General features: G+C 49.5%; 1 protein-coding gene, 1 non-coding gene and 1 pseudogene across 2 annotated transcripts; 2 read left to right on the top strand and 1 right to left on the bottom strand.

Moving 5' to 3' along the window:
- The first annotated feature begins 1,070 nt into the window (after positions 1–1,070).
- Positions 1,071–3,607, top strand: LOC109572218 (insulin growth factor-like family member 1). Its single transcript, XM_019978804.2, has 4 exons — positions 1,071–1,119; positions 2,133–2,186; positions 2,299–2,563; positions 3,431–3,607. The coding sequence occupies exons 1-4, from the start codon at positions 1,095–1,097 to the stop codon at positions 3,453–3,455; spliced, it is 369 nt and encodes a 122-aa protein (XP_019834363.2). The 5' UTR covers positions 1,071–1,094; the 3' UTR covers positions 3,456–3,607.
- A 1,218-nt stretch (positions 3,608–4,825) lies between these two features.
- On the top strand, positions 4,826–4,898 carry TRNAW-CCA (transfer RNA tryptophan (anticodon CCA)). Its single transcript has one exon. It is a non-coding gene; the product is annotated as a tRNA-Trp (tRNA).
- Positions 4,899–10,165: 5,267 nt separating this feature from the next.
- Positions 10,166–11,028, bottom strand: LOC109572946 (phosphatidylethanolamine-binding protein 1 pseudogene; annotated as a pseudogene).
- Positions 11,029–13,865: the final 2,837 nt, after the last annotated feature.

Here is a 13,865-nt window from a genome sequence, read left to right as displayed (position 1 = left end):
AGACCTGGGGAGACAGATATTCGTAGACACAGATCTGAATACTCTCCTTCCATGCTCAGGACATGGACATGGTGCTCAGTGCACTGAGGATAAAGTCCTGAGTCCTCAATGCTCACAAGGGACTGACCCTGCCCCTCTCCCACTCGCTCCAGCTCCCTCGTCCGTCTTCCACACTCTCTGGGGCTCAGCCTTCCTAAAATACAGTTCAGCCTCATCCTTGAAATATTAGCTCACATATCCCCTCTTCCAGGAATCCCTCCCTGAACACTCAAGGCATCTCATGACCTCCCACTCTAATCTGGGCTCCCACAGCCACTGAGTTTTTACCCAAACCTGACCTCTCTGAGTCATCATGGTCTTAAAGATGGTCTGTAGCCCTCTCTGATGCTACTGAGTAATCACTGCATCTGTAGCAGCCTCTAACTCAGGGCTTGCCACACAGCTCATTCTCAGTGAATCTTTATTGCCAGGCTCTTAAATGTGTCTGTCATCTATTTTAGACTAAAAAAATAAGGGTCGGGCTTCCCTGGTGGCTCAGTGACAAAGAGGCGGGAAGAAAAGCCACTGCGATGAGAAGCCTGTGTCCCGCAACTAGAGAGCAGCCCCTGCTCCCCTCAACTAGAGAAAAACGAAGACCCAGCATTGCCAAAAATAAATAAATAAATAAAATTATTTTTTTTAAAGTCCAGAAAGTAGAAGACTTAGAGGATCTGATGGGAAAGCTGGCGAGTGGATTCATCTTGGGAGAGTGGGAAGGACCCCAAGGATCCCTATTTGCAAAAGAGGCTGCAGTGTCCGGGGTGAGAGGGAGGCTCTGGTGGGGAGGGGGAGGAGGGGGCCCCATGGGTCTCCTCCTGGCTCTCAAAGAATTGACATCATGTTTGACAGTGACGTGACCAAGCTCACATCTGAAACCTGTTGCTGCCCCAGGGCCCCAGCGTGTCTCTGCAGGCCTGGCAGGAAGACAGGAGAGCTGATGAGAGCAGGAGCTTCTTTCTGGGGCAGGTGGGGGCGGGGCTTCGGCGGCATAGTATAAAACCAGCTGCTGGGATCTGCTACACTTCCTTCCACTCCACCGCAGCCAATCCAGAGCCATGACTCCACGACGCTGCATCCTGGGTAAGAAGGACCAAATCCCGACTCTCTTGGAGCCCAAATCCAAAATCAGCCTCAACGCCATCCTCGCTTCAATCCATCACTCCTCGTCCCTAGCCCCCAGCCAGACAAGGGACTCCATCATGGCAGTACCCCTGCCACATCCCCAAGGGCGTGCTGCCTGCTCAGTCGCTCAGTCATGTCCAGCTCGTTGGGACCCCATGGACTGTAGCTCTCCAGGCTCCTCTGTTCATGGGATTCTCCAGGCAAGAATACAGGAGTGGGTTGCCATTTCCTTCTCCAGGGGATCTTCCTGACTTAGGGATTGAACCTGTGCCTCCTGCATTGGGTGCTGCTGCTGCTAAGTCGCTTCAGTGGTGTCCGACTCTGTGCGACCCCATAGACGGCAGCCCATCCCTGGGATTCTCCAGGCAAGAACACTGGAGTGGATTGCCATTTCCATCTCCAGTGCATGAAAGTGACAAGTGAAAGTGAAATCGCTCAGTCGTGTCTGACTCTTAGCGACCCCATGGACTGCAGCCCACCAGGCTCCTCCATCCATGGGATTTGGCAGGAGTGTTCTTTATCCCTGAACCACTTGGGAAGACCAAGAGCAGCCCCATCCATGTCCCTGATCAATTTCCAAACTCATGCCCAATGCTGTACATTATGACAGTCTCCCACCCCAAATCCTGGCATCTAAATTTTAATATTGGTCATGGACATAACACAACACCAGTGTTAGCTCAGCTGCCTTTAACGCTTGACTCCAGCTGAGCCTCCTGCTCTGAACTCTTCCCTCCCAGGGAACACCCACATCCCTCAGAACCCCAAACCCATTTCTCTGAGTCCTGCCTGCCTCCTCTCAACTTCCACAGACCCATAATCCGCAGACACCTAACACAGGTCTGTTTCTAAGCTTTCCCTGAGCCTTGGTCAGGACAGACACCCCCTCGGACCCCCCCTCCTCTAGGTTGGGCTCCAGTGGCTGCCCCATCCACTTTTGAGGCCAAGCATCATCCCTTTTTCTCCCACAGCTGTCTTGGCCGCTGTCTGCATCCTTTTGCTTCTCTGTTCACATGCTGCCCCAGGTGAGCCCAGGAGGGACGCGGACGCTGGGGGGTGGGGTGCCGCTCCCAGAAGACCCCAGCCCAGGACTTGCCCACCCCGCTGCCAGGGTGACACCACCTCTGTTTCCTCCAGTGTCCCCCACAGGCACTCAGCTGTTGCTGTGCCAGTCACAAGAGCGATGCGGGGACCAGTTCTACGACCCCCGGCAGGACTGTTGCTATGACGATGCCGTGGTACCCTTGGGCAGGACCCGGAAGTGTGGAAACTGCACCTTTAGGGTCTGCTTCGAGCAGTGCTGCCCGTGGTTGGTCAACAGGCCCCAGGAGTCCTTCGTGGTGAAGGTGAAAGGTCAAAATTGTTACTCGGCTGTATCCTCAGACGATCGGGTTTGTGGCAGGTGAGGTTCTGTGCCTTCCAAGGGAGGAGGGGGCACGGAGGAAAGGGGGGCCTGCATACTGGTTCTATGACTCATCTCCCCCCACCGAGTGCTTTTCTGGGTCCTTCCGTCCCCATCCACCTACTCTATTCCATCCACCAAAGACCCAGATGCTGGGAGGGATTGAGGGCAGGAGGAGAAGGGGACGACAGAGGATGAGATGGCTGGATGGCATCCATCACCAACTCAATGGACATGGGTTTGGGTGGACTCTGGGAGTTGGTGATGGACAGGGAGGCCTGGCGTGCTGCAGTTCATGGGGTGGCAAAGAGTTGGACACGACTGAGCGACTGAACTGAACTGAACTCTCTGTTGCTTCTTTCTCCTTTCGTTTTTATTTCTATTTCATCCTCTTCGTTGGTCAGCTTGTGTTTCTCTTTTCTACTCCTCTGCCCGTAATCTATCCATCCCTCCCTCTGCATCCATCTCTCTCTTGCTCCCCCGCTCTCTCTGTCTCTCTTCAGTGTTGGCTGATCAGAGGTCAGTTGGATGCTGTGTCCTGAATGAGCCTGGAGAGATGTGTTGTCCCCTTAGATCTGGGACATGGAGTGGGTTTTAGAGGGATAGGAGACACTCAGATTCAATCCCTCCCTCCTTATTCTGTCTCCTCTGTAACAGTCATCCTAAGTCTATCCTGAGTAGGGAGACTGGTCCCCTTTCTGTGACCATGGACAATCGTGAGAGGTTACTTTGCTGTTGGATGTCCCCAGGACCCTGACCTCTCACAATGACCCCTGTGACTAATACCATGAGGGATGATCAATCCCCAGGCTGGACCTGGGGACCCTTAATGAGATCCGTGATTCCCCTTGGCATTTTCTCCACCAGGAGCAAACCAGGAGGCAGTCTGTGAATTCTGCAACCTTACATATTCTATCATGGCCGGATCGATGCAAACGGAGTCCTTTCTCCACTTCCAAAGGTGGCAAGATAACACCCACTTTTCCACTTAAGAACAAGTTTCAAGTTACCATGACCTCCTGGTTGCACTGAATAAAAATTCCATTTCAATCACAAGTCTCCGCTTTCTTGCACTGATCTCGACAGGGTGTGGCACAAGGTGGGGGACGCGACTCACAGGCAGGGAGGGACGGGGTCTTCGGCGCGGAGCCCGAGTCTGGACTGGTCTCTCCCTCCCAACCCCCCAACCAAGGAGGGAGGGTGGGTCGGCGCGCCCCCTGGCGGGCACTGGGCCCAGCGCGGGGCGGGGCGCTTCTGAGGGTGGACCAGGAGGCAGAAAGAAAAGTCTCCCCTTTCTTGGAAATCCACCCCGGGGCTGGACTTTGTACCGGCCCAGAGATTGTGGTGTGGGGGTTGGAACTCTCACAAAGGAAGAATTTGCTTGTCTCCAAAAAGGATTTCCTAGAAAGAAATCAAAATTTGCGCCTTTACAAGATTCTGGAAACGGAGGTATCTGAACTTAGTAAGGCAGAGCACAGGCAAAGGTCAGAGTGGTCGATTGGTAAGACATTCCTCCTCTGGAGTCAGCTCTGCTCAGAGAAGGGCCTGGAAACTTCTGGAATGTTTGGACCTTTAACCGAAGGTCATTTCAGCCCAGGCCTCTCTAACGGCCACAACCAGTGACACCAGCCTTCCACAAAGGTTTAGAACAGAAAGTTGGGGAGAGGGCTGATTGTCGGAGGCCCGTTTGGGGGCACACCCAATTCAGGGACAAAAGGTATCACTTTATTCTGTGTAATTCTGATATAAAATTGTTTTATATCAATATAAAATTAACACATAAGAAAATAATTTCCATGTCTTTCACAACTCAAAAAGTACACTACAGAAGTCTGGGTCCAGGAAGGGACGGGACTGGCCCGTGAAGTAAGTGCAAGGAGAGAGGAAGGAGTTTGGTTCCAGGGTGGGGAGGTGGGTTTGGACACCCTTTCAAGTCATTCTTCACCAGAACGTTCCAGAAGGGGGCTGGGTGCAGATGTGGCTGGGGCCTTCTCTGGTAGTCCAGTGGTGAAGACTCCACCATGTGTAAAATTGATAGCTAGTGGGAACCTGGTGTAGAGCCCAGGGAGCTCAGCTCTGTACTCTGTGATGACCCAGAGGGGTGGGATGGGGGGATGGAAGGGAAGGCCAGGAGAGAGGGGATACATGTATGCATAGAGCTGATTCACTTCTTTGTACAGCAGAAGATGACACAACATTATAAAGCAATTATACTCCAATAAAAATAAACAGAACAGAGACTAGAATAGAACTAAGCAGGCTTCCCTGATGGCTCAGAGGTTAAAGCGTCTACTTCCAATGCAGGAGGCCCAGGTTCGATCCCTGGGTCAGGAAGATCCCCTGGAGAAGGAAATGGCAACCCACTCCAGTATTCTTGTCTCGAGAATCCCATGGATGGAGGACCCTGGTAGGCTACAGTCCATGGGGTCGCAAAGAGTCGGACACGACTGAGGGACTTTACTTTCACTTTCTAAAAATAAATATAAATAAAATGAAGTGAAAAAAAAGAAAAAGACTCCTCCATGCTTCTACTGCAAGAGGCACCATGCCATCTCTGGTCAGGGAATAAGACACTGCTGCTGCTGTTGCTAAGTCGCTTCAGTCATGTCCGACTCTGTGTGACCCCATAGACAGCAGCCCACCAGGCTCCCCCATCCCTGGGATTCTCCAAGCAAGAACACTGGAGTGGGCTGCCATTTCCTTCTCCAATGCGTGAAAGTGAAAAGTGAAAGTGAAGACGCTCAGTTGTGTCCGACTCTTCGCAACCCCATGGACTGCAGCCTACCAGGCTCCTCCGTCCATGGGATTTTCCAGGCAAGAGTACTGGAGTGGGGTGCCATTGTCTTCTCCTGAATAAGACATTACACACCACAAAAAGTAATTAATTATGAAAATAAAAATAAAGAGAAGATCAGGAGGTGGGGCTGCAAATGAGGGGGTAGGAATGTGGGACAGGGCTGTGGGGGTGGGGCACTCAGAGTCTAGCCCTGTGAGTGGACCCCAGACTCCATTCAAACATGGGAACCAGAGCTCAGTCTAGGAGATCAAGGGCCAGGCAGCACAGGTTCGTAGGTGAGACGCTCTGGGAACTTCAGGTTGAAATCTTGCCTCCAAGTGTCCCTCAACTTTTCCTCTTTGTTCTACCCTTTCCCTGTCCTTCCCAGTTGCCTCTTTTCTCAGTCTATGGCCTCAGGATTCAGATCCACCCATTTTCTCCTCACCAGCAGACTCCAGTTTCACTTACTATAATGTTGACACAGAGCTTCCCAGGTGGCTCAGGGGTAAAGAATGCTCCCGCCAATGCAGGAGACGCAGGTGCAATCCCTGCATTTTGAAGGAATCAGGAAGATCCCCTGGAGAAGGAAATGGCAACCCATGCCAGTATTCTTGCCTGGGAAACCCCAGGGATGAGGAGCCTGGTGGGGTCGCAAAGAATTGGATATGACTTAGTGACTAAGCAATGGTGTTGACAATCCCTTCTGGGTGAGATTCTGGAGGAGGGAGCTGGGTGGGGAGACTGGTTCTAGATTCTCTTGCTCCTTTACTGGAGGAGGAGGCGGTAGAGGAGGGGCTTTGAAAATCGCCTCTGCTTGGGATAGGAGGACCGTCCCCATCATCTCTGAGGTGCCGTGGGACCCCCTCCACACACACCACCAACTCAGCACAGAGACACTTGGCCCAGAATGAGAAAAGTTCTAGTGTCTGTGTGACCTCCAGTCCTGGCATGGGACTTGAAGCGGCCTTGGTTGGCGCATTTCTGGGTCTACTGGGGCCTTGACGAAGATTGCGGCAGAGTCACCCCCTTGGAGAGCTTGTGGAATGATGAGCTCATCATGTTTGAGGGAAGATTCCCATTTCTGGGAGATGGAGGTGACCATCGGAGAGATGGTGCAGGGAAAAAACTGACTATTCTCATCCTCCATTCTCTACCCGGTCACCATGACTGGATTGTTCATGGGCTCCTCTCACTAAACCTCTTGAAAAATGTCCATTGGTGCGGAAAGTGCCTTCCAATATATTAAGTATTTTATTAAAAATTCCACACCTGTAGGGGCTTCCCTGGTGGTCCAGTGGTTGAGTCCAAGCTTCCAATGCAGAGGTCCCAGGTTGGATCCCTGGTCAGGGAACTAGATCCCACATGCCGAAAGTAAAGATCCCGAGTGCTGCGACCAAGACCTGGTGCACCAAATAAATACAATTTTTTTTAATTAAAGGAAAAAACAAACAAAAAACACAAAAGCCTTTCCTGGCTCAAAGGAACAGAGCCCCTTGGAGAAACGACTGATCTGGGAGCTGAGGCAGGGAAAGCACAACCTAGGCTGAAACATTTGGGGCCAGAAAGTGTGAAAGGGAGTAGACAGAGAGTGACAGGGACTTGTCAAAAGGACCTTGCCCCACAGTTTCTCATCACACATGGCCCAAAGCTGGCTCCAGGTGCTTGCTCTTCACTCCGCACCCCATCAGGAGATGCGCGTGCGGCGGCCTTGGCGGGCTGGGCGATCCTCGGTACCCATCTCAGCAGACCAGCGCCTCCATTGCGCGAAGGTGGCTCTCATGCAAACCCCTGACTCACACACCTAGACTCCTTGTTCCGCATTTCCAGACGGGTCGGGTGTGTGGCCAGCCTCACCACTGACCTCACGCATTCGCTTCATATACTTTGGTCCTGGTCCAGCGCTTGGAATCCCCCAACCCACGTCCACTAGTACAACTCACGCGGGGTGCACGGGGCACACTCCACCCCAGTCCCGACCACATACCTGGTCGCTGTGGGGCAGAGCAGGGAGGGAGAGCAGTTATATCACGGGAGAGACAGGCCCCCAGGGAAATCACAAAACAGGACTCCTTCGAGGCTAAGTGACCCACCTGAGACTAAGGGAGAAAACGCGCGGCGACGCGTGTGGACAAACAGGGTCGGCGCGCCCTCTGGCGGCGAAAGTGGGGACACGCGGGGAAGGATGCTCCATCTCCCACAATGCCAAGAACAATCCCCAGGTTAGAGCTGAAGGTGAAATGAAACTGTATTTCATCCAAGTGAAATACAGTGTACCAGGCTTTTCAGAAGTAGTTATTCGTTTCCTTACTTACTGTCTGTCTTCCCCACATGAACGTGAGTGCTGGAAAGTCCTGTTTTGCTCACAGCTGAATTCCTAGCACCTACAACAGGTAAGTGGGACACACAGCGGGTGCTTAGTAAGTTATATGGACTGGAATTAACAATTTTGCCCTTGGATTCAGGCTTGAGTCTGACTCCGCAGGGCAAGGCATCCCCAGGAGCTAAAATGTGCCCGAGTCCCCATTTCTGGACATGGTCTGGGACCTTGAAGCCCCCGAATTTGCTGAACAAGTAGCTCAGCCTTTTTCTGAAACTTGGGCATGGGTCTGTTCCCTGAGTCAGTGATGTTAGGGGATCGGGAGTGCACCTCTAAACCTGAGGAAACCGCTCTATCTCTGGGGCTGTGGACAGAGCAGGGGCAAGCTGGTGGGGTGCACAGGTGGCCCCCATGGTGGGATGGGGGAAGGGCATTTAGAAAAGAAGAGGGATGGTCTTCAAGTTAGGAGTGGAGGGGCCTCCTGTCTGAAAGTCTCCATGTTCCTGGGTAGAATTCCAAGCTGTCAGGGAATTCTAAATTCCAGTGGGATCTTCCAGCCTCCAGTTCCTCCCCATTCCTGCAGGATGGGGAGCTGGGAGCACCTGTGAATGGAGGTTGCTTGAATAGCCCAGGTAAGGGGAGAAGACGCATATAGGGAGTCCTGAATGGGGAGGAGGGAGGTGTGAAAGGAGAGCAGTCCCCTCCCCCAGTAAAAAGGAACTAAAAGCAAGTGTTTATCACATGAGTATCGCAAATTACTGGAAGACTGACAGGGGGTACCCTCACGATCCAATAAATGTGAGAGAAAGCTGCCCCCCTTCCCCCACCTTATCTCCCCAGAGTGAACCTAGGACTTTGGCAGAAAAGAAAGTCCACTTTGAAATCACGCCACCCAGAGTCGTTTGATAGGGACTGTCACTTTGCACGTATCTTTCTGTTTTCTTTTTTGGAGGTGTCTTTGTGAAGAGGGTAGATCATATTTTGTTTAGCAGCTGTTTGCTTGGTGTAAAACTTTGAAAAACTATTTATTGGGACTTCCATGGTGGTCCAGTGGTTAAGAATCTGCCTTCCGATGTAAGAGACGTGGGTTTGATCCCTTGGTCGGGGGACTAAGATCCCACATGTTGTGGAGCAACTAAACCCTATACCACAATGAAGATCCCATGGAAGACCCAATGCAACCAAATAAATCAACATATTTTAAAATATTTATTTATTTTGGCTGCACCGGGTCTTGGCTGTGGCACCTAAGATCTTCACTGCAGCACCCATGTGGAATCTAGTTCCCTGACCAAGGATGGAACCCGGATCCCCTGCATTGGGATTGTGGAGTCTTACCCACTGGACCACCAGGGAAGTTCTGGGTGTATAACTTTTAAATCTTTAGCAATAGGGTGTGTAGGCCTCCATCTGTACTCTATTAACCATCGTGTGAGAGGCAGCCCCAGTGTTTACAACAGCCCTGTGAGGGAGGGACTGTTGTGAAGTCCATTTCACAGAGGGAGAAAGTGAGGGTGACTCAACCTGTGATATTCATATGCGTTTATTGCCAACTGTGTGCTTAGAACTTAGGATATAATGGTGTGTGAGAGGGGGAAATGATAGCCCATTTTTTACCTTTAAATGGGGCAAAAGTACATCCTGTACTTCTGGGGACAATCTCGTGTTTGCCCACTGATGCAACGTAAATATTAAGGGCTCCCTCATTCACTCTGAGGTGTCATGGTTTGGACAATAAATTATATGATGGCCCTTCTTAGAGACCGCACTGTATGGGAGAAACAAAGATTAAAGAATGAAACAGGGAGGTTTATAACTCCAGTTGTGACAAATACAGAGATGGAAATAGTGTGGGGAAAGTAAAATAGCAGGGTTTGTCTTCGTCCAAGATATCAGAAAGGCAGTGTCAGTCTGAGAAGGCGATGCTGAAGGACTAGTAAGTGACAATTAGGATGGAGCAGGTGAGCGGGGAACATTCCACGCTTGGGAACATCGAGGGAAACGTAAAGACGCTGCTTTGTGTTTTAATTTTTTTTTTCACATCTACACAGTGTTTTTATTTTTATTCAAACTATAAGCAAACAGCAAAATTAACACAATATTCACCAACTCCAGACCCGTTTTCTTTTTTAAACCAAAGTGTGATCAATTTAACAAGCACAGACTTTCAGATTCTGATAACCTCTTACCCAGCCCTGCTGCTCGTCTAGATGGCCAGGCTTTAACAGCAAAGCAATTTCTTCTACGGAGCTTTTTCCAGTATTGCTCTTTAAAGGAGCCACAGTGGGACACTGACACGCAGTAACCAGCCTGAGACGTGGGGGGTTAGTGGACATGCCGGCCCCTGGTTGTCTTGGTGAGACAGAGCCGTGAAAACACATGCCAGTAGGTACCTTCACACACAATTCTGTGCTCAGGCTCACAAAGGCAGAGACAGTCAATCTCTTTTTTGTTTTCAACCTCCCTTAAAGACTCTTTGAAGTTCTGTTCTAATACTGCAGACCTGGTCTTTTTACCAGAATTTTTTTTCTTCTTTAAAGTCTGGGTTGTTGTTCGTCTATTAACATTTGGATAAACTGCATCACAGTACCAAAGAATCCCCCACCAAAACGGAGTTCAAATTTGATCAAAACATAACCCCCCTAAAATTATACAATACAGGCAGAAGGAAAGAAAAGTCACCCTAAATCTAAATCTGACCACTCAGGGCTTAGGCAGAGAAATGGGGGAAAATCTACATGCATCACTAAACTGAAACACTGTCTGGGAACTCTGGGACAGTGTCCATCTCCTCTACTTCCCAGACAGCTGCTCGTAGAGCTTGGGCACATAATCATCCCATTTGGCCTGGTAACACGTGCCGGCCACTGGGGCCCCAAGCTCGTACTTTTTGCGGAAAGAGGCCACCTTGAATTTGCCACGGTGGTCTCCAGATCGGTTGCTGAGAATGGGCTCATCACACTTCAGTGGTCCTTCCTGCTCATAAACCAGCCAGACGTAGCAGTGCAGGCCTGTGCCCTTGGGAGGCCCAGAGCCCACATAATCGGAGAGAACCGTGCCACTGCTGATGTTGTTGCCCTTCATGTTGACCACCAGGAAATGGTGCCATTCCCTGTATTTGGGGTCCTTCCCGCTGGGAGCATCCGGATCTGTCAAGACCAAGGTGTACAATTTACCTAGATCAAGGCCATCCCATGTAGTGCTGGTGGGCCAGTTTTTAACCTGGGTGGGTGTCAGCACTTTGCCCAGTTCGTCGATCTCCACCCCGCCATATTCGACCTGCAGCGGGTGCTGCGGCCGCTCATCCATTTCCTGCAGGCTCAGAGGCCCGGGCCACTTGCTGAGGTCCACCGGCATCACGGAGCCGAGCGGGTCAGATAGCAGAGAAAGTGGCTTGTGGACTCCTGCTTTGTGTTTTAAACTTGTTCTTGCTAGAATTACCATTTAATTGGACTTCTATCATTGTTGCTATAACAAAAAAACAAGTATTTTTTATTAACTGCAAGAAAATCTCGAGGGGATTTCAGTTCAGTTCAGTCACTCAGTCGTGTCCGACTCTTTGCGACCCCATGAATCACAGCACGCCAGGCCTCCCTGTCCATCATCAACTCCCGGAGTTCACCCAAACTCACGTCCATCGAGTCGGTGATGCCATCCAGCCATCTCATCCTCTGTCATCCCCTTCTCCTTCTGCCCCCAATCCCTCCCAGCATCAGAATCTTTTCCAATGAGTCAACTCTTCGCATGAGGTGGCCAAAGTATTGGAGTTTCAGCTTCAGCATCAGTCCTTCCAAAGAAATCCCAGGACTGACTTCCTTCAGAATGGGCTGGTTGGATCTCCTTGCAGTCCAAGGGACTCTCAAGAGTCTTCTCCAACACCACAGTTCAAAAGCATCAATTCTTCGGCGCTCAGCTTTCTTCTCAGTCCAACTCTCACATCCATACAGGAGCACTGGAAAAACCATAGCCTTGACTAGACAGACCTTTGTTGGCAAAGTAATGTCTCTGCTTTTGAATATGCTATCTAGGTTGGTCATAACTTTCCTTCCAAGGAGTAAGCGTCTTTTCATTTCATGGCTGCAATCACTATCTGCAGTGATTTTGGAGCCCACAAAAATAAAGTCTGACACTGTTTCCACTGCTTCTCCATCTATTTCCCATGAAGTGATGGGACCAGATGCCGTGATCTTAGTTTTCTGAATGTTGAGCTTTAAGCCAACTTTTTCACTCTCCTCTTTCACTTTCATCAAGAGGCTTTTTAGTGCCTCTTCATTTTCTGCCATAAGGGTGGTGTCATCTGCATATCTGAGGTTATTGATATTTCTCTCGGCAATCTTGATTGCAGCTTGTACTTCTTCCAGCCCAGCATTTCTCATGATGTACTCTGCATAGAAGTTAAATAAGCAAGGTAACAATATACAGCCTTGACGAACTCCTTTTCCCATTTGGAACCAGTCTGTTGTTCCATATCCAGTTCGAGGGGGTTTATACCGGCTGAATTAAGTATTTTAAAAATTAAACAACAGCTGATGAATTAAATATTTTAAAAATTCAGCTTCCTAAAACATAGCGAATAAATCTAATTTCAGCCTATCAAAAAAGTACTCAAGTAATACTTTATATAAAATAGGTAACCAACAAAGCCCTACTGTGTTGTACAGGAAACTATACTCAATATTTTGTAATAATTTATAAGGGAAAAGAATCTGAAAAAGAATATCAACACATATATATGTAAATATGTGTGTGACTGAATCACTTTGCTGCACACCTGAAACTAATACAATATTGTAAATCACCTATACTTCAATTGAAAACTTACATGCGACTTCCCTGGTGATCCAGCGGCTAAGACTCTGAGCTCCCAATGCATGGGGTAGGGGTTTGATCCCTGGCCAGGGAACTAGATCCCACATACTGCAGCTAAGAGTTCACACCTGATGCAGCCAGATATTTAAATAAATAAATATTTTTAAATTACATTAAAAACATTTAAAAGACTCAAGTAATACAGTCCCAACTGTTATGGGCAATATAACAATTACCCATTGTTATAAATTGCTCTAAATGTTCGCAGGGGCATGTCTCATTTTTAGGCTGACAAGACACAGAATAAATAAAATTCTAACAAGGGAAGTCTTCATCCCACCTAGCTAATGACTGCACCCTAAGTTTCGTTAAGGAATATGTGTAAATATTTCTGTCTTTTTTACAAAAGGTTAGTTGAGTGTTTTGTAATCCGAAAGTTAAATTACAAGGTTGCTGAATTTCTTCAAATTCCTCTTTGTACAGAGTCCCCTGGGGGCAAGGTAGTCAAAGTTTCTTCATGGACAGCAAAAGGGCAGGGTGGCTGGGCAACTCCGGAAGAAGGTCTTGGCCATGATCGTGGTGAGGCTGGGGTGGAAGCAGCCCATTCTGTAGGCCATGGTGAGGAGCATAGGTCTCATCCTGAGTCATGAGGAGCCATGGAAAAAATAAGTCTGGGTTTTTGATTTGAGCCTGGGCCTCACAGGGGCCAGGGTGCATGATGCAAGGTCATTGAGAAGGTAGGAGCAAAATCCAGGTGCGAGAAGATGGTAACTGAATCGGAGTGGAGAGAGCAGAAATAGACAGGAGTATCCTGATTTATCAGATATTTAGGAGACGGACTTCCCTGGTGGTCCAGTTGTTAAGAATCTACCTTGCCAACGCACGGGACACAGATTTGATCCCTGGTCCTGGGAGATCCCATATGCTGTGGAGCAACTAAGCCCGTGTGCCACAACTACTGAGCCGCACACTCTAGAGCTCGTGCTCTGCAACAAGAGAAGCCCCTGCTCACAGCAACCAGTAGAAGTCCATGCTGAGCAATGAAGACCCAGTGCAACCAAAAAAAAAAGTGGGGGGGTAGTATTTAGGAGATAGCAGCATCATGACTTGGGGATGGACTAAACAGGCATCCAGTCATTCAGTAACTATCTATCGAGCATCTGCTTGGTGCTGGGCATCATTTTGGGTGCTGTTTTGGGGAGAGGGTAGGAGATGGTCAAGGATGGTGCTCAGATTTATGGCTTTTGTAACTGGAAGATGATCATATCATTCGCTCAGACAGGGACTCCCAGAAGAGGGCCAGTTCTGGAGGAGGAAATCCTCCATTTTGGAAATCCTGTGTTTGAGGTGCCTCTGGAGCACCCCAGTGGAGATGTCAAGTAGGCAGGTGGATACGCAGA

Source organism: Bos indicus, chromosome 18, assembly GCF_029378745.1.
Source record: "Bos indicus isolate NIAB-ARS_2022 breed Sahiwal x Tharparkar chromosome 18, NIAB-ARS_B.indTharparkar_mat_pri_1.0, whole genome shotgun sequence".
Lineage (NCBI taxonomy): Eukaryota > Metazoa > Chordata > Mammalia > Artiodactyla > Bovidae > Bos > Bos indicus.
The sequence above is the reverse complement of the archived record's forward strand: the minus strand, read 5'-3'. Positions and strand labels throughout refer to the sequence as shown.